At 51.1% G+C, this 24,049-nt stretch overlaps 1 protein-coding gene across 1 annotated transcript in view; it reads left to right on the top strand.

The window, feature by feature from the left end:
- Phactr3 (phosphatase and actin regulator 3) overlaps positions 1–24,049 on the top strand; it is a 190,503-nt gene that overhangs the window by 123,594 nt on the left and 42,860 nt on the right. The window contains 4 exon segments of the mRNA XM_060382745.1: positions 7,308–7,517; positions 11,183–11,357; positions 12,055–12,160; positions 12,163–12,304. Coding sequence (XP_060238728.1) covers positions 7,308–7,517; positions 11,183–11,357; positions 12,055–12,160; positions 12,163–12,304 — 633 coding nt within the window.

Raw genomic sequence — 24,049 nt, 5'->3', positions numbered from 1 at the left:
GCTTCTGCTCTAGGCCCCATAGGTGTCTGTTCAATGGCCTGTCTCTCTCCAAGCCAGAGTCCCTGGGTGCGCTCTGCCGGCGTTGTGTCCCCAGCCTCCCTGCAACAGTAGCGGCTGCTCATGGTGTGTGCTCTGCCTCTTGTGTGGCTGTGCCTCTCGGTCTCACTTGGCTCGAGGACATAATGGGAATTTGGTGTCTGAGGAGTTAAGGTCCCAGGGAGGAAGAGCCCCAGCTGTTGCATAGCTGACTCACCTTGAGTCCCAGGCAACTGGCCTCAGCAATGTAGATGACTGAGTGGAGCCTGTATTCTGTAGTTGCTGCTCCCCAGCCCTGGACTTGACCTTCCAGCACCCACAAATGGCTGGGTCTCTGCTCCCAGCTCCTCCTGGTGGCTCTCACTTCCTGGTGGTTCTTTGCTCCCACTTGGCTCTGAACAGCTCCACATGATGCCCTCGTCTGACCTCAGGGACTTTCCAGGTACAAGGCTTTCGACCGCCCCCTGGGAGCAGAGTGGGTCTCCTGAGGCCATCGTGTCTTATACTGGCCTTCAGAGAGAAGGCAGGACAAGGCCCTGGCAGAGTGAGGGGAAGCTTGGCCCTGCAGGGGAACAGCACACAGCCACAGAGGACAGGACTGATAAGTCTTTTCTGTGAAGGGCCACAGAGAATGCTGTCACCTCAGACAAGGGCATCTGAGGAAGACACTTAGCAAAGTTCTCCTGCACCAAATCAGCCAGGGGCGTGTTAGGGAAAGGTCAGCACGTTGCTAGAGATTGCTCCTGCTCCTGCCCGCAGGCTGGACTTGTGGCCTTCATGATCTGAGCAGCAGGAGAGACTAGGAGCTGAATATGGTAAAAACATGGCCTGGGTTGTCTAGGATAGACATAAGAGGCTGGCAGCTGACAGGGTTCCCGGGGCCTGTGCAGTCCAACCCAAGGGCAGCAGGAGGCCCAGCAAAGGGAGCAAAGTACGGAGCTGATGACAATCCCTGGGCTGTAGTCAGTCAGGGTGATGCCTGGCTCATGTGTGGGTCTAAGGGATGTAGGCTTCTCCTTTCCCTAGTGAGCAGATACAGTTTCCAAACGTGGGTCCCCAAGTCCTCTCGGAGGTGAGAAGACTTGATGGGTGATGTGCACAGATAGAAACCATCACCGCAGTGCTGTGTTTACTTTCACTAATTAGTGGCAGTGGCAGATGGACTTCTCACAGTGGGTCTTAATCTCCTCCCACCTTCTGTGTGTGTGTGTGTGTGTGTGTGTGTGTGTGTGTGTGTTTATCGTGTGGATGCCTCAGTTTGCTGTTGGGAATCTTCTCTGGTCACTCTTCCACTCCAGTCTTTGAGGCAGCATCTCCCAGTCAAGACCAGAGTTGGCCAATATGGTTAGTCTCACTAGCAGGCTTGCCTTACAAGGCTGGAATTACAGGTGGGTCACCACACCCACCAGCATTTATGTGGGTCCTGAGGATCCCTTAGCTACCACCTGCTTTATACCTGGCAAGAGCATACGGTGGGTGCCAGGGAGCAACAGGGTATTCAGATAGCTGAGGCTCTCATGACCCTTCCTACCCCTCCCTGGGTAAGCAGTCAGAAAGCACAGCTGGGTGGAGGATCCTTTTGCAAACTGGTGCAGCTGACCTTCCCAAGATGGCAGTTGCCTGGCTCAGAGGAAGCCACTCACAGCACCCAGAGATACTTGTTTCTTTTAAGTCATCCAGTTGCTGGGTTCGGGCTTTGCCCCCTCCTGTAGAGGCTGAAGGTCTTGAGCTTGCATTCTATCTTCTGGTCCCTGTTTGGGACTCTTAGTTATTTAGAGGCTGAAGCCTGAGGCGACTGTGGTCCTTGCCTTTGCCATAGAGCTCCGGAGGACCAGATGCCGATCCAAAGCTGTCAACTCGCCTTACTGTCCCACGTCCTGCTCAGCGCCCCAGGGAACAGAAGCATCTGGGTCCTGTCCCTCTGTGCTGAGCTAATTTCATAACAGAGATGTCACCTGACAACAGAGAAATCCAGATTCTCAGCTGAACAGATCACACGGATACTAGATCCCTCAGCTTCTCCCTCTGATGTCGGGCAAGCTCCTGGTGTTCTGAGGGGTGCCAGGCTTCTCTGGGAACCCTTGGCTCTGCAGTGGTGCTCGCTGTCACCCCCAGTGCTCAGCCACCTTCTAGAACAGAGGTCAGATGCTTTGTCTTCAAAATCAGATCTTCCTGAACTTTGCTGAGGTCAGGGAGGGGGCGTCATTGGAAAGCACATGGAGCTGTCATTGGCCGTGGCTTTTCAGAGCTCCTTTTTGGTTCACATAACAGCACCTGGGTCACACCTAGGCCTCATCCCACCTGGTCCAGGATTCTGCCTCAGGTATCCTTTCTCCACGGCAGCTCCAGGTCTGCAGGCCTCCTACTCAGTACAGCTGTCATTGCTGTCATTGTTGAACCCACAGTTAAGAAAAGACTCACAGGTGTGGGGAGCTGGCTCATTTGGCTATGCGAGCATGCGGCCCTAAATTCCATCCCAAGGACCCACGTTAAAGAGCGACACAGTGATGGGTGCTTATACTCCCAAGGCTGGTGATGAGGAAACAGACCAACCCGAAAAATGACACTCAAGGTTAAGCTCTGACCTCTCTCTCTCTCTCTCTCTCTCTCTCTGTGTGTGTGTGTGTGTGTGTGTGTGTATTTGGGGAAGGAGTGTAATCTGAATCTGGGAGGAGGGGTTACCTCGGCTCATAGTGTAGGAATACTCTCCTGGTGGGTCAGGCATGGTGGTGGTCAGCTTCATGGTGTCAGGCACGTACTGTTTCCTCTACCCTCAGCAGCAGTGTAGAAAGTGGGCCTGGTAGGAAGCTGGGCCAGGCTATAAACCTTGAAGTCTCTTCTCCAGAGATCCACTTCCTCTAGCTAAGCCCTGAAGTTCTTACTCCCTCTTCAAGTCACACCAGCAGTTGGGGACAAAGAGCCTGGCAGTGAGTGTGTGTGTGTGTGTGTGTGTGTGTGTGTGTGTGTAGGGAGGCATTGCTGTACTCAAGCTGAAACAGTTGCTTTCCCAAGACCACAGAGTTCCTAAATATCAGAATCTGGGTTTGATCTTATCCAGAACATTCTACAGACCAGCCTAGAGCCAAGCAGAAGGCAAACCTTCATTTGACTTTTGACTTCTGGAATGTTCCAGATGTTGTGTTGCTTATGAAGTCTAGAACAAGAGTTGCCAAATTGTAGGCTCCGGGTTGGGAGCCTACCCGTTGCCTGTGTCTGTGAGACCATCAGATGTCCTGTCAGGGCTAGTGACATTAGGGGTCTGTCCTCAGGAAACTTTCTCATGGAACCCAGAGCTCTCTGTTCAGTGCATGCCACTAAGTCACATGACTTAGCATGAAACAGTTGATCTTCAGGCCTCCAATCACATCAGCTATTTGCCAGCTGTCAGTGGCCACCTGTGGCTGTGGCTAACACATGGGTGGGGCACCGATCTATGGAGCAGTGCTGAGAGTGAGAGGTAGCCATGTGTCCACCCTGATGTGAAGCCAAGAGAGAGTTTGCTGTTTGGGTTGGCCAGACCTTCCGGAGCTTCCTATTCCAACAAAGGCTATAATTGTGGCAAAGCTCATGTAATCCATGCTGAAAGCATTTGCCATCTGGCCATCTACTGGGGTATTGGCCAGAGAAATTTTCAGTCTCTGGTTTAGGGGATGGTTTTGGTTTGGGAAGCTTGAAGCCTAGAAGGAAGCCTGTCTGAGACTACGTAAGCCAGGTCTCCGGAGGCTTCTGGTAGCTCTCTATGGGGATGGGTGGCATCTCTAAGAAGGATGAGGTGGAGCCGATAGGAGCTGTCCATGAATTGCCTGGAAGAGATGGTATGTCACACAGAAAGGATGAGGTAGGGTTGTACGAGCTGGTGGCTGGTGGCTGGTGGCTTGTGGCTGGTGGCTGGTGGGCCATGCTGGGACTCAGCCTGGGGAAGACTGGGCCTCTGTCTCTTCCTGTGTTGTGGCTTCAGTCTAAAGAAGAGTGCCTGGAGGCAGGCAGTGCTCAGCAAGGTAGTGGACAGTGAGTGAGAGGGGAAGACTGTGCAGGGCTTGCGTGACAAGTCAAGAGTTTGGTCAGAGCCCCACTCTGGAGGTGCAAGTCTTTCATCCCACCTACTAGGGAAGCTGAAGCAGAAGGACTACAAGTTTAAAGCAGCTTAGTGATGTTTTGTCCCAAAATAAAAGGCAAAAGGAAGTCTGGGGAGGTGGCTCAGTGGGTACGGTATTCGCAGCACAAGCATCAGGACCTGAGTTTGGATCTTCAGAACTCATGAAGAAGGCAGATGCTGTAGTGTGTGTCTACGATCCCAGTGCTGTGGAGGACCAGGATAGGATCCTGAGGACTCCCTCTGGCCAGTGAAATGACAGTCTCCAGGTTCAGTGAGACATGGAAAGGAATAGAGGGACACATGATGTCCAGCTCTGCCTCACCCCCAGTGCATGCATTTGTGTGTACACACAACACACACACACACACACACACACACACACACACAGGCATCTAGGTGTAAGCCTCCACTTGCTTAGCACATCAAGGCCCTGGGTACAATTGCTGTACAGAAACTCCCAAAAAGAATTGGGCAAAAAATAAATGTGGTCTCCAGCCCGCTTGACTCTCTGGGGAGGGAGAGGATGGCAGAAGACCCATCAAATACAGAGTGGGATGGATGCTGAAGCTGGAGGACCAGGTAAGGGAGGGACTAACCAGAGGGTGTCTATGAAGGGAGAGCCAGGCCAGAGTCCATGTTGCCACTGGTAAGGGGTGGGTACAGGGGGCAGAGCCCACGAGGAACCTCACTCAACTAGCAGGTATGGCAAGTAGTTGGAAAGTATGGGAGCAGAATGCCAAGAGGAGAGTTGGGGGCCAGTGAATAACTTAGCCAGGGCAGCCATGGCGAGGGGCTGACACAGACTTCCCAGGAAGAGGAGAAAAATGTTGTCAGAGAGTAGAGGCACAACTCTGGTGGCCATGTTTGATGACTTCATTTGCATTAATTAATTAATTTATTTTTGTGGTCCTCGAGACCAAACTCATGTAGTAGCTGTATACATGCTAGGCAGGTGTTCTACCATGGACTGGCATCCCCAGCCCTCTTTCCTTTCTCGGTTTTGAGACAGGGTCTTGATAAGTTATCTGGGCTGGCCTGGAACTCTCTCTGCAGCCCAGGCAGTCTTTGAACTCATGATCTTCCTGGTTCAGCCTCCAGGGAGGCTGGGACTCCAGGTCTGCAGAGACCTGTAGATAAAGCTGGGTAGAGGTGCTGGCAGTGTCTGTACTGTAATCACGTCACGTACGTGACTGTGAGAACAGACCCAGAGCCGATTGGCGATTACTCTGAGCTTGGCTGTAAAGGCCTCTGGGGGTAGGTCATCTACCACCCTGTGCTGATTTAAACGATGCCAACAAGCCACAGGATTTGTGTCTATTAAGAGCAGATGGTTCTTCATTATTGCCTAGAGCTCATCACCATTTTTACCACAAAAAATGCAGAACATTTATTTTAGTATTATCAGGGCAAAAATTAAATGACATAATGAGAGGTAGAGGCTTTAGGTCCAGGCGTTATAATTAATGTGGTGAAACGATAGTCCCAGGGTCCAGGGATCTTTAAAAGCAAAACTGCTTTTAACAGTTGATACTCCTGTGGCTAGTTTAAATTGTGAGAAAATAAAAACAAGGTGTGCGCATGTGTCCACACAGACCAAGGATTCAGAGCTTGCGGTACAGGTTATGGTCAGTCAGGCCACCTTGGTGATGCAGAGATGTCAAGCCTTCTGGGAGTTTGCTCGTGGGGAGTTCGGACAGCCAGCCCTGGACGTAGAGGCTACAATCCCATGAACTTGCAAAGATCCTGAAATGGTAGAAACTACAGCATAGTGCATACACAGGGACCAGCTATGGCTTGGGCAGGTGGTAAGAGCCCAGAGGCTTCCGTGCATGCTCTCAAGGCGCAGAGGGGCCTTCAGAACCGTGGGCACTGCTTGGGCCCTGAGAACAGGAATGAATGGATCCCAGTCCCCAGGAACCAGCCCTCCCGCTTTGGGGAGGAGTTCCTCCTAGCTGTGTGCCCAGTGAATGCCTTCCAGAAGGCTTGGCACCCTGGGCTTGTGCTGGCAAAGCATGAAGCTGCCCATTTGTGATGGAGGGAGAGGGCTACCTTGCAGAAGGACAGCAGGTGTGTTTGCTGAGGGAGTAGAGGTATACCTCCCTAATGTCTGGTGGCCTCAGCTTCTGCTGCAAAAGACCCAGGCTGGGTCCTGCATGGGGTAGGGAGTGTACATGGGGTTGGGGAGCGTACTGAACAGGTCTCCAGGTGTGCCCCCCAAATCACTATCTTCTGTAGCTCTTGGCACAGGCATGTGGGTAGTGGCCTCACACAGAGATGGGCCCTCCTCAGGGCTCAGTGTGCGGGAAGCAAGGCAGAGAATGCGGGGCTGTTGAGATGGTAGTGGGGCCTGGGGTGTTATAATGGCCAGAGGGCCAGAGTGAGAGGGTGGTGGACCAGGAGACAATAGGACGAATAGGAGTGGGATCTCACAGAGGAGGAGAGGCCTGGATGAGCAACTGCAGAGAGGACATAGGCTCTGGTGAGCTAGCCTCCCCTGGAAGTACCTCTGCCTCCACCTCCTCACCTATATTTGTATGCCAGGGGCAGGGCAGCTGTAACTCACACAGAAAAATCACAGCTGCTGGTGTAAGGGTCTCGGTGTATCAGGCATTCCTGTAGACGTCACGCCTACCTTTTCTTGAAGTTGTCGCTTTGCTCCTCTTGATTTTGAGACAGAGTTTCATGGCATAGCCTAGCCTGGCTCCTTGCCTGGGACCGCCTGGGATGATAGGTTTGCATCAGCACACGTGGCCTCATTGTCCCTGCCTTTAAACCTTGAACTAATCCTGTGCAAGGCCATCACCATTGATGCAGTCACTACTAGCAAGTAAAAGTATGCAGAGGTTTAGTATCGAGCCAGGCAAAGAGTACGGGCCCACCCCAGCTTGCACTAGCTGCTCTGACTCTAGAGTCTGTCGAGATGGTGTGTTATAGGTGTGAGGAGCCAAGGCTGCTGTGTGGGAGGGCCATGGTCACCTGTGCTTGAGGTGACTTCCCAACTCCCCCTGTTCCTCGTGGTCTTTTCCTGTTTACTGAACACACAGGCAATCACATCCACACAGGGAGGGATCTCAGTGTGCTTTCTCTCCATTGAGACCCCTGCCCCCAGGTCGTCTTCTCTCCCCACCATGTTATGACAGCTTCCTCTAAATACTGCATTTTGCCTTTGAACCAGCCAAGATGCCATCTGCGTCCAGTGGGGAAGAAGTAGATGCTGGCAGCCCCTTGCCCACCACTGATGATCTCTCTCAAGCCTTAGCTGGGTCTGACTCCCCGGACAGTCCTCCCAGACCCCTGGAGAGATCTGCGAGCCAGCTCCCCAGCCCTCCGCTGCTGCCCACCCCGCCGCCCAAGGCCAGCTGTAAAGCCACAAAAAACATTGCAGGTGAGTCTGCCTGTCCTCCCACCCATCCATCCGTCCGTCCCTGTGTCTTCTGCCCATCTTGCCTGCTCCAGCTCCAGGCTGACTGTCCCTGTTGTGTCAGTGCCCAGGCTCTTGCAGGCCACAGAAAGCCGAGGGTCCCACAAGGCCGAGGTGATTGACTGCAGGCTGCCTGGGGTCCCATACCAGTCAGAGGAGGAATCTTCTAGACTCGGAACCCAGGCATGCAGCAGCACTCAGGATGGGCTTACTGCTGCTCTCTGAGAGAGCCCCATGTTCCCCTTCGCCGTGCCTCCTGTGTGCATGGGCGCAGAGTCAGCACTGGCCCTTCAGGTGGCAGCACATTTGGTCAGAGCCCTTTGTCTTCTGCTTCTGTGTCATCCTTACCTGCAGCTCTGGCCTCCCAGGGCATGGAGTGGCGTTACTCACTGAGCCTTCAGGCTTGGTCCCATGGACAGGTTGGCTGTTCACACTCCTACATGCTGTTCTTGAAAACAGTGGGCACAAATAGATGGCAGAGGGCAGAGCCCGGCTCAGGGAAGCCACTTACACAAGGCGTACACACACATCCCTCACAAGGCTGACCCTAGAGAGAGGAGGGGCAAGAGTCCTGTGCACAGCTCAGAAAACTTAGCGAATGGAACGTCTCCCAGATCCTGCATCTGATACAGACTCAAATTTTGTCTGCCCCCCGAAAACATGACAGGCCCCACTTTGGGCCAGCAACCTTATTCTGTTGCCTTGCGTTGTTGCCTCACTAGTCACTGTTCAGTGTTGTGAGGCGACACCGTAAGCACAGCAGTGCTGTACGGCGAGCTTTTCAGATTCAGAGGGCTAGCCTGTAAGCAACATGGCAGAAAGCATGGCAGCAGCTGGGCAGCTGGGAGCTTGCTGACATCCTGATCCACAGGCGGGCAGAGAGAAAGACACTGAACCCGGTTGTGGGGTCTTGAAACCTCAAAGCCCACTCGCAGTGACACAGTCCCTCCAACGAAGCCACACCTCCTAATCCTTCTAAAACAGTTCCACTAACTAGGGGTCAAGCATGCAAATATATGAGCCTATAGGAACCGTCCCCATTTCAGCCAGCACAGCCTTGCTTCCCCCTGGTTTTCACAGAAAAGTTTTTGACAGCATGGGGTTCCTGTCAGCTGGTGGCGTAAGGAAGGGAATGGAGCTCAGGAGGGTGACAGTCCCTCCTCAGAGTCTTCAGAGGAGTTTACTCTCTCCTCACCTTGACTTTAGATGTCTGGCCTCCAGGAGAGAGTGAGCTGTCCTGTTGTGTTGAGCCACCCACCTCGCCGCCACAGGCCCTGTGTCCAGATGTGCCCCAGTGGCACATGGTGTCTACTTTTACCATCAGACAGGTGCAGCCAGTGTGTCTGGTGTACAGCAGGTGCCAGGGAGATGTAGGCAGTTGTGTGACGGAATGAGGTATGAATGAACGGGTGATCGGAACACTGCTTTCTACATCACAGGAAATGAATTAAAAAAAAAATTCCGTTCCTGTCTGGTGTGACCACGCAGAGTGGAAATTTTGAGGTGAAACAATACTATTTTAGGATTTGGTTTCCATGTCTGTGATAATTCCCCCTTTCCAAGTGTTGACATCTGAAACACTTCAAAATCATTTGGTTGAACATCAAATGCCTCTCTGTCCCCTACAGAAAATGTGATCCCCTCATGTGTTCTGATAGTCTGTGCACTTCCTGTTTCTGTTCCATTTGAGGCTCCCACCTCAGAGTGTGAATACTTCCCTCACTATGACTCGCCCTTATCCAGTCTCTGGGTTCCCAGGATCTGCCCACAGCCTGCCCATCAACACCTCGCATCACCCTTATCTCAGTGAAAGGAACTCGGGCAGCAGGCTTCCTGTGCTGACAGTCATTGAATGGACCGAGCAGGAAGGTGGTCATGAGCTCAGGACTTCCAGAACCTGGAAGTCCTGCCTTGGTTGGCCTTCTTTTCCTTTCTTTCCTGGGACATTTGTTTCCACATGGGAGCACTAGATGGCAGAATCACTCAGTTCCTGTCTGGTGCTTGACTCCTTCCCACAGAGACCCTTCCCTGTCCCCACAGCTCCCCAGTGCTGATATTATAAGCACTTACTGTCACACTTGGATGTATACACAGATATATATACATACATATATACATATATGGACACATAAGGAGATATATGTATATATATATATATTCATATATAACGTATAATTTTAGCATGGGTTCTGAGGAATTGAATTCAGGCCCTTCTGCTCCCAAGACAAAGTCCTTTACCAGCTGAGCTCTCTTTCCAGCCATACTGGTCCTGGGTGAAAGGCATTCATGATGAACATCTGTTCAGGGTGGGCTTATATGTCTCTGTCACTGCCCTTCTCTTTCCTCTGACTCCAGAGGCCTCTGGCTCCCTGCACGTCATCTGTCTGGCCTCCACAAGCTGATGAGCTCAAATCCTTCCTTGGCCTCATCCTATTTCAATAGCTTGCTCTTCCTGGTGCAGCTGGAGCCAGGTGCCTCCTGGGAACACCCCTGTACCATCTTTGAACCTCGGTTGTTTTTTTTTGTTGTTGTTTGTTTTTTTGGGTTTTTGTTTTGTTTTGTTTTGTTTTTCCTCTTGGAAACGGGGCAGTCAGAAGTGTGCCTAGGCATATGTTAGTCTGTCAGTGGGTTAGCATGATCCTCGGAAATGCTGAGGGCTCCGTTTTGCTGTGCCTACTGTGGGTTGGTCTTTGTTTCTGTTTTGTGGTGCTGGAGTGATAGTCACGTGGCTGAATGTGGTGTAGACACCTTTGGTGAGATCACAGCCTGGCTACCAACTAAGCTGTAAGCCCTTTTCTGTTTGCACAACTGCTCTGGTAAGGACTGTAGGTGGTGCTGACTAGACAGGGCTCTGGGCACACGCAGTCCCTCATGAGTGATCAGGGCATGGTTGACACATCAAGCAAGAACTGGAGCCCTGTCCCATCCATCCACATGGGTGACAGCGCCAGCCCCTCTCTCATGCACAAGAGGGAAAAGAGTGGGGGATGGTCCTGCTGGACTGGTACTTGAAGCCCCAGACAGGGGTGACACTCAGAGAAGGTCTCACCGAGTAATGGGGTATTGCAGCAGAGGAGGAGGGTTTCCAAAAGTCTCAGAGCTGGGACAGCAAGGGTCAGAACGAGGTGAGCTGGGCAGCTCAAGGAGCTTTCGGACTCAGGCCATGAGTCTGAGCCATATGGAAAGGAAGACAAGAAGGCTGTGACAGGATTCCCATTCCAGAATGAGCCCTGAGGGCTGAGTTGCAGAGAGAGGGTGAGTGGGAACAGGCAACATTGAGAGGCAGAAGAAGGGTGGCTGCAGAGCATAGGATGTATTTAGAATTTCCATGTAGCAAAGAATGGGTCTGGGAAGCCAACTCCTCAAAGAGATGAGGGAAGTGTGCTGTTCTACCTTGCAGAACATTGGTCTTGACATGGCAGAGTTCTTCTGCAGTGGAGTGATGCCGTCAATGTAGGGAGTAGGGCAGAGTCATATCCTTGTCTCTTCCCTGGGAACAGAATCTGGATGGTGCCTGCATGTAGGTCAGGTGGGCTGGCAGGGCGTGAGGAGTGCACCCTCACATCTTCCTCATGGCCGTGGTCCCCACGTGGAGGCTGATGCTTGTGATCATGACTGCTCTGCCCTAGGTCAAGCTGCACTCTTCCAAGGCCCCAGCATGAAGAGCAATGACCCTGCACTCCGAGGACAGCTTGCCACACCCACGGGGTCCCCTCATCTAACTGCTGTCCACCGGCCACTGCCCCCTAGCCGTGTGATTGAGGAGCTGCACAGGGCACTGGCCACGAAGCACCGCCAGGACAGGTGAGGCTCCAATACTGCCCACTTGTGCTACCCACAGGCCCCTGGGAGAAACTCCCCCCTCCCCCACCCCGCACTTGTGTAGTCACCCAGAGCCTGGGCTGGGTTTCCTGTTCCCTTGGAGCCATCTTGACTTTCTTAGGACAGGGGATGTTCACATGGAAACCCAACCAGGAGACTCCCTGCATGGTCCCTCAGGTGGGAGTTGGGGGCTTCCTGGGAGGGAGTAGTTGGGAGAAGGGGCTGTTCTTAGTTTATGACTCCAAAGGGCTTGAGGATCTAAGGATGAGAACACAGGGTGCCATGTACCCCCAGCTCCCTTGATTTTGATGGCTTATGGGTGGTGTGAGGGGAAAGGGAGCTTGCTGGAGGAGAGGCAGCACGCAAAGCACATGCTAGTTTGGTGTCATATTGGAGGGACACAACGTCTCTCTCAGGTCTCTGAAGCCTTTGGTCTGAATGGTTGAACTACCCAGGCTGGCAAAATTTATTTAACACACATCCTCTGCATTCAGACAGGGCACAATGCAGAGCCAAAGTCCCAGGTTCCCTTCAAAGCTCTCCATACAAGGTGCCAGGACCAAGCTGAGAAACCATTCAGGGCCACCAGCACTGGAGTGCCCGCCAGGTCTACTTCTCTGGTTCCTGTTGGTTTCCAGCAAAATGGGGGCGTGTAACATGAACCATCTTTCCTATTTAGTTTTCAAGGACGGGAAGGCAGAGGGTCTCCAAAGAAGCGGATGGATGTGCGTCTGTCCAGGACATCCAGCATGGAGCGGGGCAAGGAGAGGGAGGAGGCGTGGAGCTCTTTGACGGGGCCTCAGAGAACAAGCGGACTGTCGCCAAAGACTCGGAGGAGAACAAGGAGAACCTGATGCTGAGCTCCGAGCTCAAGGATGACTTGCTTCTGTATCAGGATGAGGAGGCACTCAATGACTCTGTCATCTCCGGTAAGGAGGGCGATGGCCGGGGGAGGGACATCAGCCAGTGCTGTGTCACCCACGGCCACACAGAAGCTGACAATTTTCTGCTAGCTGGGAAGGAGCCAAGTAGAAGGCCTGCAACTAGAGACAGAGGGGTGCTTTTCCTTGGAAAGTGGGCCCTTCCCTTGGGGTGCAAGGCCCAGCAAAGACTCCAAAGACACGGGGTGAACTTTTATCTGGAAGGCTGGATGTTCGTTTCAGGGCCTTTTGGCAATACATCAGTTATGGAGCTGTGAGTGAGCTTGAAGTGACACCCTCAGCATGACCTAGCCAAAGGCATGGAGGTGATGTGCATATGGCCACGGTGTACATTCTGATTTTAAAACCTGAGGAGATGGGGTCTTGGAGTCCAGATCTGCATTCTCCAGGTCTAAGCAACTCCTGCCCTAAGGACCGGGGCTAGAGATGTCATGGACTACAGCCCCCCTTTCACTGACATCGAGGAGGCAGGAATCTCACACTCTTCCTGCAGACCACTGCCATTTAAAGAGAAGGTGGAACGTCCCGAAGCTCCCTGCTCTGGAGCCCTTCTCTTCAAACAGCAGTGATGGGCTGGATGGCTGCCAACTCCTCCTTCGCTCAGCAGCGCCTTTGCTGTGGGTGGGTGGTATAGTCCTTGCTGCCCCTCAGGACAGGGCGTGGCTGTGTGAGCTTCGGAAAGTGTGCACACCCTGGAGCATGCCACGGGAGGTCCTCAAGTAACGAAAGCCTCCCAGGGGGGCATCTCCTCCTCCAGGGCAGCGGTGGGCCATGTGGAGATGTCAGCTTGACTCCTAGCCACAAGAGTAAAGTCCCCCAAGGGACAGACACCTGTGCACCATTTTACCTGGGAACCTTATGCTTGGCCCAGTCTGCCCTCTTGAGCGCACGCATGCACGTGCGCGCGCACACACACACACACACACACACACACACACACACACACACATTGCTTTGGAAAGGACGATTATTCACAGTGGGAACTTCCCATAAGGCCATCTTTCTGGCTCCAGACAAGGTCAGACAGAGCTACTGGGTCCTATCTTTAGCCTCTTAAGTTGAGACCCCATTCTCATCATCGCAGCTGCTGTGTGGTATAGAAACAGGAAAGCGAAGGCAGCAGGTGGACCTGTCTTGTGTGTATCTTCTCATCTTCTTCCCCCGAGCCAAGGTTCAGCATCTGTCACACGCATGCACTCTTGGCGTCCCTTAGGGATGCTCCAAGGAAAACTTTCTCAAGCCCCTTGCCTCAGAACTTAATATTTGAAAACAATGGAGTTTCTTCATGGCTGAGGCACAGACCGTTTGCTGGCCACAGTCTGTGCCGTGGATGTTTGCCATGGTCATATTCTAGTAGCTGGACTTCCGGGAGGGATGAGTGATGTCTGCAGTGTAATGAGAAGCTTCCTGGGCTCCGGTTTGATGTTCCTTAGGTACAGAGCTCCGTGCATGCACACTAGCACATGCAGGCTTTTCCATGCACACACACCTGTATGTCTGCACAGACACAGACACTCTGGGCATATGTGGTCAGCCTCGGGTAAAGCAGGGCCTTCAGAGGATCCTCCAGTAACGAAAGGCAAATTCCACAGGAAGCCATCTTAATGTGAGCCTAGATCAATAGTTCTGAACCTTCCGAAGACTGTGACCCTTTTATGCCCTACTTCATGTTGTGGTGACCCCCAACTGTGAAGCTATTCTGTTGCGACTTCATAACTATAATCTTGCTTCTGTTATGAGTCCTAATGTAAACACCTGGTGTACAGGACCCACAGGTTAAGAACTGAATCTCTAGAAGGAGTCCTTTGTGTTTGTCTTCTCTTCTCCCTTCAGCCCTGACTAGAGTCACGTGGGCTTGTCTGTCATATCATGCCTGTACCTGATGCCAGGGAGTATAGATGAGGGTGGGAACGTGGATCTAAGGGTTTCAGCAGAAAGGTGAATGACAGAGCAAACCTTTCTGGGATTTTTTTTCAGCTCCCTGTATCGTTTGTTTCTGCACGCAGACTCCATCCACCCCAGTTAGCTGTGCCCACAAGCTACAGGGCCAGGACACATAGGGGGTGTCCCAGCCATGTTCCCAGCTACAATGAGGCAGGTCCCAAACTTCATCAATGCTGCCATAGCTTGGCCTCTATAACAGAATGTCAGGGACGTGCCTGGAGATCCAAGATGTGATGTCTGGAGGTAGCGGCCTCCCGACTCCTAGGTGGCAACCTCGCGCAGCAGAGAGAGAGGCAGTTGCCGTGTGTCTTATCAAGGCACTAACTCTGTCAGGAAGACTTCCCCGCTAAAGCCAACTTCACTACTGTCCCAGGAAGACTGTGAAGCTCAGGCTACAGCGTAGTAATTTGGGGAGGCGGGTGACTGGGGAGGGTTGGGCCTCTCAGCAGAGATGCCAGCAGTATCCCTTAGCGTGGTTGCGACTGCCCCACCTACCGTCACACGGGGTCCATGTTCCCAGCACCTGCTGTCTGCTAAGCCGGGCTGCGCAGCGGCTCTCAGTGATGCTGCCTGTAATGGGAAACTGGATTCGCACTGGGTGGTGGTCAGTAGGAGTCGGTGAAGTTGGTGCTACCCCAAGTAGACAGCAGAGCATTGAGCAGGTGACAGGATGTGTGGGCTCTGAGGTATAAGCTTTCCCAAGGTACTCCCAGGAGGCAAAGGCCCCGAGACCAAACTCATATACACACCAGCCACGTAGCGAATTATAAAGTAGGGACACAGGAAAATGTTGAGGGTCGATGATCATCAACAGTTTGGCAGGATTTGGGATCACCCAGGAGACACACCCCTGGGTAGTCTGTGAGGGCATTTCCAGAGAAGCTTAACTCTTGAGACGTGGAAGAAGATCCACGTGGTCAGCCATCCCTCAGGCTGAGGGCATGGACTTGATGAAAGGAGAAGAGGATTCTAAGCAGGCAGAGTACTGACATTCACATTCCTCTGCTTCCTGACTGTGGGTGCACCTGAGTAGCTGCCTCACTCTCATTCCCACCAGGCCTCCCCTCACTCTGATGGATTGTACTCCCAAACCTTGAGCCAAAATCAATCCCTAAGTTGCTTTTTGTCAGGTATTTCATCATAGAAGTAAGAAAATAAAACAATACAGAGAAGACACAATGTTTCTAACTAGATAGGATTAGGACCAGCCAGAAGCATTTCCCTTAGTTAAAATAGCAAGTTGCAGAGGTCATCAGGGCAAAGGGCGGTGTGACTGCAGACAGACCCCTAAGAAAAAGTAGGTGCAGCCATTTGACAGAATGGCAGACACTACACAGAGAGCACTGTTCTTGGGTTCTGAGGATAGCCTACCCACTGGCCGCATAGTGCTCTGTGGACATGTGAAAAGAGTGTGTCGTTTGAGTCCCGTTTTGTCTGCATGGAGAAAACTGTAAAGGTCTCCTGTGATGGTTCAAGACTTCCGAACTCATCACGGTGCTGTGGCTGCCAGATGTCAAAACCATCATCTCTGCTGGCAAGCTGGGGCTCTCGGCTGGGAAAGCCATGCTCTGTGGCCAGCAGGTGGCGCTGCACGCACACAAACATGCTGGGCCGCAGCAGTTCCGATTCTGATCACTGGGACAAGCTGGTGGGCGTTTTGGGTGAGGATGAGGGAAGACAAAGCTTTGTTTGTCCTCGCTGGACACCAAGCAGCAGAGACGTCAGGGTGGGACTCAGTGGCCAGCCAGTCACACCAGTCACAGCCAGTCAGTGGCGCCTTAAGGTTTTCATTTCAGAGCTGACACCTGGCACTACTTATCCATTACTTACTTGGTCAGAGTTCCTGTGTGGTCTGTTGCCTCTGTGGCTGACAACTTTCTAAATACCCGTGTGCTCCTCTAGCTAGACGGCCCCTTTAGCTTTCTCACCACATGCACGTGGGGTGCTGTGAAGATGTGCTGTAGGTGTGTGTAGCACACGCCCTCGGGGGCCTTGCGGGAGGGGGTGCCCTCGGGGATGCCAGTGCTGTCCGAAGATGACAAAGGTGCTTGGGGACCCTCAGGGCTAATGTCTGGCTTCCCTGAGTCCCGTCAGTCCTGTGAACTGAGCCCTGCTGAGCTCCCAGACTCTCGGGCTGGTTTTGAGCTTTGAGCTTGTCAGCCCCCACAGCTGGGTGAACTGTCTGACCATAGCCCCGTGAATCTTCATGTACACATGCATGTACATGTGTATGCATTTCTGAGGGCCATGTGAATAAATATCCTGTTGCCTCCACGTCTCTGGGGTAACCGACGAGTTCACCAGTCACTCCTGAACTCCCGCCACAGTTAAGAATAGAAATCTTTATGTATGGCTTTGGCTCTGTGTGTGGAGCATGCGCGTGGGTGTGTGTGCCCTATGACTCTCTGAGACAGGTCTCACTGGACCTGACAGACAGCAAGCCGCAGTGACATTTTGTCTCTGCCCCCTCACTGCCCAGGCATGTGTGTGCCCAAGTCCTGCTCTTTACAGAGTCCCGGGGGATTTGAACTCAGGTCTTCCTGGTTGGACAGCAAACACTCCTTACCCGCTGAGCCGCTTCCCTTAGCTTTGTTCTGGCTGACAAATGGCAACTGTATAGACAGTGCATTGGTATGGTGTGATGTTCCCATGCCTGGCCATAGTGGATCATTTCGGAATGATCAAGCCAGGCTAGGAAACAAGCTCATCGCCTCTCATATGCAGGAAGCGCTGACATCTAAAAATCCCCTTTCGCCATTTTGGAGGACTGGTGAGTCTTATTGTGGCCCCGTGCACAGCATAGGACGTTAAAGCTCCTTCCCCAAGATCACCGAAAAGGTTTATTCTTCCAACTGCATCTCTTCTCCCTTCACCACACTCCAGCCTCAGGTCCCCACAGTTCACCCCAAACGTCCAGGAGTTTGACAGCTTAACATACATCACTGGAAGCACATGGTACCTCTTTGTGCCTGTGGGGTTTGTGCAACCTGGGGCCCTCCAGTGCTCACCAATACAGTACATAGTGAAGTCAAGTTCCTTTGCCAAAGCAAATTACTATTCTGTTCTCTGTTTATTCCATGCTGTCTTTATCTGTTCATTCGGAGATCAATCTTCTGTTTTAGCTTTAGCGAACCAAGCTGCCATAGGCACAGGTTCCGACACACTGAGTCTTAAATATCTTTATTTTTGTGTCAGTGTATATATGCCACTTATGAGGCCAGAGGAGGTTATTGGGTTTCCTAGAGCTGGAGTTACAGACTATTGTGAGCTATAGGACATGGGCACCGGGAACTCAGTCATCTGGAAGAGCATTGAGCAGTCATAACTGCTGAGCTATCCAGCCCCTGGCACACTGGTTTTAATTCCTTTGATTCATACTCACGAATGGCATGTGTGGGTATGCGATAGCAGAGCTTGCATTTCCTGAGAGGCCTCAGGCTACTGCTCTGAGGTGAGGTCCCAGATCCTTGTACCAGCCATGTACAAGGATTTTCTTCCTCCCTATCCTCGCCAACCCTCACTGTCACCGGCCTTTTCCCTACCAGCCATTTCCGGCAGGTGAGGGCTGAAATCCCCTGTGATGTAACTCGCATGCCTCTTGTGTGTGGTGACAGTGGACTGTCTGTCCATCGGGGTGGTCTGTCTGTCTTGTGTGTGTGCCTCTGCAGGCTGGAGGTTGGGCCTTCAGTTGCTCCCCACCTCTCTTGAGATGAGGTCTTTCGTTGGCAGAGGGCTCACCTGTTGACCCAAACTGGCTCACCTGCAGCCTCTCAGATCCTCCCTCCTTGTTTTCTGCACGTGTGCTGGTGATCTGAATTTAATTCCTCAAACGTGTGTGGCAAGTGCTTTTCCTTCTGAGCCATTTCCCCAGCCCTCATTTGCTCATTTCCAATTTCTGTCCTTTCCTGCATTTTGAAAGAGGAATATTTTTTTCTTGCTACTGATGCAAATTTCTTCTGCAAGTCAGGTATCGGCCTCATATCTAAAGAAGGGCTGGCACATACTGTGTCCCGAGTGGTGTGGTCTCATTATCCTGCCCATTTCCAATGATGTATAGGAGTTTTAATTTGATGCATCCTATTCTTTTGTGTTTTTCCTTCTTCTGCACTTGGATTTTTGGTCTTACACAGGAAGTCTTTACCCATCATGCTGTGGGACATTTACCTAGTGTTTTCTTGTTATCATTCTGCAGTTTCAGGTCTAATGTTAACATCTTTTATCCATTTCATATCAATTTTCATTAGACTGTGAGATGAGAGGTGTGAGGCAAGAGCTCAGGTGTGATGTTCGTTTTCCCTGGACACCATTTGTCAGAGATAATGTCTTTTCCTCCATTTTGTGCTCCTGGCACCTTTATGGGGAGTCAGCTGGCCTCACAAGGGCCTCTATCTGGGCTCTTATCTTCTTCCATTGGCACCATTCTATTGTAATAGCTTTATTAGGGAATTTGAAGTCTTCTGTGTGAAAGCAGCAGCAGGTAACAGGTTGAGGAGATTGTCCGGGCTTATGATGTTCTGCCTTTGCAGTAAAGCAATCTATTGTTGTCTCTATGAAGTTAACACATGTTTATTGAGCGGTGTATGCCTTGAATAGGTGTCTGTGTGGGGCTTTCTAACAGTTAATAGGTAGTTATTGGGTTCTCTTTACAGCTAGCAGGCTTATGTGGTATGTGGTGTAATGGTTAATCTCCCATTGTCAACTTGACTGAGTTTAGAATCACTTCTAGAAGTGATTCTAGAAGACACCTTCATAGGCTCACCCAGATAAGTGTTTCCCAGGAGGCTTAACTGAAGAAGGAGGACCCATCCTAAAGGTGGGCTGGCTTCAAAGACTGAATACAAGGGACAGGAAGGAGGGGCGGACATCCCTGCTGAGCAGGCATCCTCCTCCTCTGTTCCCTAAGGATGCAATATGAGCAGCTTCCTAAGGCTCATGCTGCATTCACAGCCCCATTGCCACCTGCCACATCTTCCACAGTGATGGCTGTGCTCCACCAAACTGTAAGCCAAAATAAATTCTCCTCCCTTAGTTCTATCTATCTATCTATCTATCTATCTATCTATCTATCTATCTATCTCTCTATCTATCATCTATCTGTATGAGTATTTGTCTACACTCTCCTCCCTCACATCTATCTATCTATCTATCTATCTATCTATCTGTATGAGTATTTGTCTTCATGTATGTAAGTGCATCACCGAGGCCAGAAGCAGGCTCCTGATTTCATGGAACTGGCTTACAGGCGGTTGTACCACGTAGGTGCTGGGAATTGAACGGACTCCTCTGCAGGAGGCAGCCGGTGCTCTCAACCCCTGAGCCATCCCTCCAACCCCCTCTTACGTTGCTTCTTATCAGGTCACCATCTCACTGATGAGACAACACTTACATGATGAAGTCTTTATCCTGTTAAAGGCATTTACACACATTGCCACACAGCTGATGGAGGCTTGTGGAGGTCCAGTTGGTGCTAAGAGGCTCATAGATGCCTCTATGCAAATATGAAAGTGTGATAAGTGTGACAAAGAGATGCTGCTGGGGCTAGGCTTCCTGCCCTCCACTTCCAACTCCTTTTCATTTGAGCATTTATTTTTTTATACAACCCTGGCTATATAGAACTACAAAATAGGTATACAAATAGCATACTTACAGATTAAAAGTCATAAATAAGTTTAATTTAAACAGGTTTTTTTTTTTTTTTTTTTTTTTTTTTTTTTTTGTGCAGGGGGATAGAGAGACGGTTCAGTGGTTAGGAGCACCGTCTGCTCTTCCAGAGGTCCTGAGTTCAATTCCCAGCAACCACATGTGGCTCATCTATATTGCGATCTGCTACCCTCTTCTGGCAGGCAGGGAGAGCACTCATAATACAAAAAATAAATCTTAAAAACAACAACCAGAAGAGTAAATAGCACAGCTGGACACCAGTGAGATGGATGTGCTGGTCTGGTCGCAGAAAGCACCAAGTCTTAGCTGCATGTTTGACTCTGCAGGTTCTAGAGACTCTTCAGTGTCTTTCAGAGTTGATCGATGTCTTGATTTTACAATCCCCAACAACAAGAGAGCTGCTTTGCTTAAATACAGAGTTCAAAAATGGTAGATTTTTGGAAAGATGCTATGGAGGACCTGAGGTTAGCAGGTCCTCTTTGTTCTTCTACACTGCTATTACAGAACGCACGATGCCAGGCAATTTACAAAGAAAGATGGAAATTTACTTTCCTCCACTTCTGGAGTCTCATGAATCCAGGAACAAGGTGCTGTCTATATGGGTGTTTGAGAGGGCTGTGATGCACTGGATAGGGCTCAGAAGTTCCGAGCCCTGGCTGCTCTTCCAGAGGACCCTGGTTTGGTTCCCAGCACCTCACAACCTTCTGTAATCCCAGTTTTCAGGGAGTCTGACACCCCTCTCTGACCCCCCCACCTCAGGGCATGGCATGCATGCAGTGCACAGACACAATCAGCTGCGCACACAGACACAGTAAATTAAATTCTAATTCCCAAATTCCCGATTGCTTGGGCATCATTGCCAGAGCAAACACCCAGGAGCGGCACTTCAGGCAAGTGGTACCCAGGCCAGCCTGGACCATAGTGTCTTCCAGAGCTGAGGTGTGCTGGGGAAGGAGACTTCTTTTGTCCCAGCCACTGTTCGTGTAAGACATTCACAGGGATTTCATAGCTGGAGCAGAGGGCACACTTCCCTGAGGCAGAAGGTAGCCACCTCCGCTCTCAAATGACCACTCCCCAGCACACCACTGGTGTCCAAGGTGTCAGGGTCCTTATTAGCTACCCGGGGAGGAGCCGATGCCTGCACTCCCTTCAGCTTTAATTCCAGTGGCCGGAGCAAGCCCTCCAGCCAGTAGGGAGCGGCCTGGCTGCAGCTCCACGTGCAGACAAACTGCTTCCTGTCTTGCTCTCTTGGGACCCCTGACCTTAAAGAGTGCTGCCTGGGGAGAGGAAGACTGGGGGCCACTTGGTGACTATGCAAACATGTGTCCTGTCTGCTCCTTGTGTGATGACAAGTGATGCTTCCACTCTGTGTCAGTTTTGAAGGAACTTTCCCCACTTCCATCTCTCAGGTACAGCTGCCTGCCCAGGGGTTCTCCATGGTCCAGTGCTTATCCACCATGGAGTAGAAGGGGGCACATTCAATGCATATCCAGGCACAGGTGCACGGGCAAGATTTTCCGTCTTGCAGATGAGACCCTGTGAGGCCAGTCCCCTCTCTTCTTTGCTCCTTCCATCCCCACCACCACACAGGACTATCAGGGAGAGCCTTTCCTCCCTACCAGCCTTGGCTAACACAGTACTTCCCTCCTCTCTCTAGAGAGAAGCTGCCGGCCATGTTACATAAGGTGCAGGTGTGGTCCTAGTGGTGGCTGTGGTGGTGGTGTTTGTTCTGTGCAGCTGGGAGCAGACTAGGCATCTGGGAAGGATGGATGGGTCTAGATCCACGCCTCTTGCCAATTCATCTTAGCATCCTCTGTGTGCCTGGCCTTGTTCGAGGCCTGGGGATCAAGCGTGGCCAAGACAGCTAGGGTTCTTTTCTCCCTTGGAGCCCATGGCCAGCTCCCAGCAAGCATACTACCAAGCAAGGCAGGTGTGTGGTGGATACCACCTACTTGATGAGCCTGAGAGTAATCAATTACTCCACACAGTGTGGTAACCCCCGGGAGGTGAGGTATTTCAAGAAGAGACCATCTGTACGGGGAGAATTGTGAGCACGAGGAACAGTTGGTCCTAGACATTCTCCAGGAAGTGAGAGGACGTTTCTGTGGCATAGCAGGCAAGGAAGAAGGTACACAGGAAGGGATGCCGGGCTGGGTACAGACTGTGTGTGTCCACCAGGACCTCAGGGAGAGGGACCACAGGTGATAGAAGGTGATGGACGAACCTTTGAACAGAGGTCCACAAAATAAGTCAGAACTATGGTTTTGCCACTATTTGGCAGAACTACGGGCAAGGATGTCTCCAGTCACTTTCTATGTAACTTCAGTGAGATGCGATTGGCCACATTAAGAAGCACACAGTCTGTGCATCATCAGCACAACTGAGACAGCATGGCTTCCTACCCCACTCTCTGTGCCCCTCTGTAACGTTGCTTGCCTCTGGCTTTCCCAGGACATCTATCCCCCATGCCCAGGAATTTCTGTCATGCTTCTGTGCTTATGCATTTGTTTGTATCTTGTAGCACATCTGTATGTAAAAATCAGTATGTAGTGTGGAGGGTCATAAATGAGTACTAAGCCTAATGGCATGTGTATGAGAGCATCACAGTGAGCCGATAGCTGTGGGCTAGCCTAGAACACACTGGAAAAATCTTCTCAAGTCATAAAAATATTCTTCTGTTTTCTCTAGAAGTTGTGGTATTTTGCTTATTTGGAAAAAAACAACAACTGTATCTCGATTCCTAGTGTGAATTATGTAAGGTTGGACTCCAAGCCTTCCCTCTGAACAGCCCCAGGCTGGAGCTTCATCTTTTAGGTGTTTGTAGCCAGGATTTTTACATCAGAGTTCCTACTATGTAAGATTGGCTCCAAGACCCCAGTTGGCAGAACAGGGGACTTGGTCACATTTGTGCTGTTGCCCTGTAGTGAGTCTTGTTCTCTGGAGCATGTGCACTCGCCTAATTTTTCCCCTGGGCTGGATTATTCCTGGCACAGAAAGGAAGTGTGCTTCCAGTTGGCTTCTTCTGAGTTCTTCTGAGACACGTGAAGGTTGTGGATTAATCAGCAGCCCATTTCCACTGCTGAGTACTTAACTAAGTCTCTAGTCTTTGTACAGCTGTAGCTGATGGGCACTTGGGTGGCATGGAGTTGTGTGCAAGCCTTTGTGTGTCTGCACTTCTGTTTCTTTGGGGGAATAGAATAGGAAGAATAGAATATCTGGGCTGTGTGAAGGGGTTCATCAGTTGAACAAATGGTCAGAGGCTGGGATGGCTGAGTGGGTAAAGGGCTGGCTCTTCCTGCACACTCCAGGACCTGAGTTTTGATCCCAGCACCCATGTAAAACAGCTGGGTGTGGTGGGTGTGGCAGCATGTGCCTGCAATCTCCGGGAAGGCAGAGACAGAGGATTCCCGAGTCTGGCTAGCTTGATCGTCTAGAACATTCAGTGAGTTCCAGGTTCAATGAGAGACCCTGGCTCAAAAAGTAAGATGGGGAGAGACTGAGAAAGGCTCTTGAGGTTGACCTCTGGCCTCCATGCACATGCATGCATATTCTCCTGAGCACGCACATACATGTAAGCACATGAACATGTACACTCTGACAAAGCGGTTTTCGAAGATGCATTTCCTGTCGCCGCCAACACCATGCTAGTTCAAGCTCCTTTTACACCCTTTGCTGTGTTTCACGTGAGTGTGTGAATATAGCCACTGTAGGGGTGGGCATGAGTGTCTCAGATGGCTTGGTTTCCATACTGATTTAAAATGTACATTTTTTTTCACATGCTTATTTTCTGTCTCTTCCAACATTTTCCCCAGCTTTGAAGACAGGGCTGCTTATTTCCTTAAGTCACGGGAGACGTGGGACATCTCAGACAGCCGTTCAGGACTTTCCACCTCGCACTTCACATACATTCTCTTCCAGGCCAGTCTCTCGTTCTGATGCCCCTGCTGAGAAGAATGGTTAATATCATGTCTAATAGACCCAATCCGTTCATTCCTTCACGTCTACGGCTTTTGGTTTGTGCAGAAGAATCTTGATCACAACTGTTTTCTCCCCAAAGTTTGTGTCTGTGGCATATATTTAGCTATAATGCACGGTACGATTGATGAATCAAAGGTCATTTAAAAAATA

The sequence above is a fragment of the Meriones unguiculatus genome, chromosome 4 (genome assembly GCF_030254825.1).
Source record: "Meriones unguiculatus strain TT.TT164.6M chromosome 4, Bangor_MerUng_6.1, whole genome shotgun sequence".
Lineage (NCBI taxonomy): Eukaryota > Metazoa > Chordata > Mammalia > Rodentia > Muridae > Meriones > Meriones unguiculatus.
The sequence above is the reverse complement of the archived record's forward strand: the minus strand, read 5'-3'. Positions and strand labels throughout refer to the sequence as shown.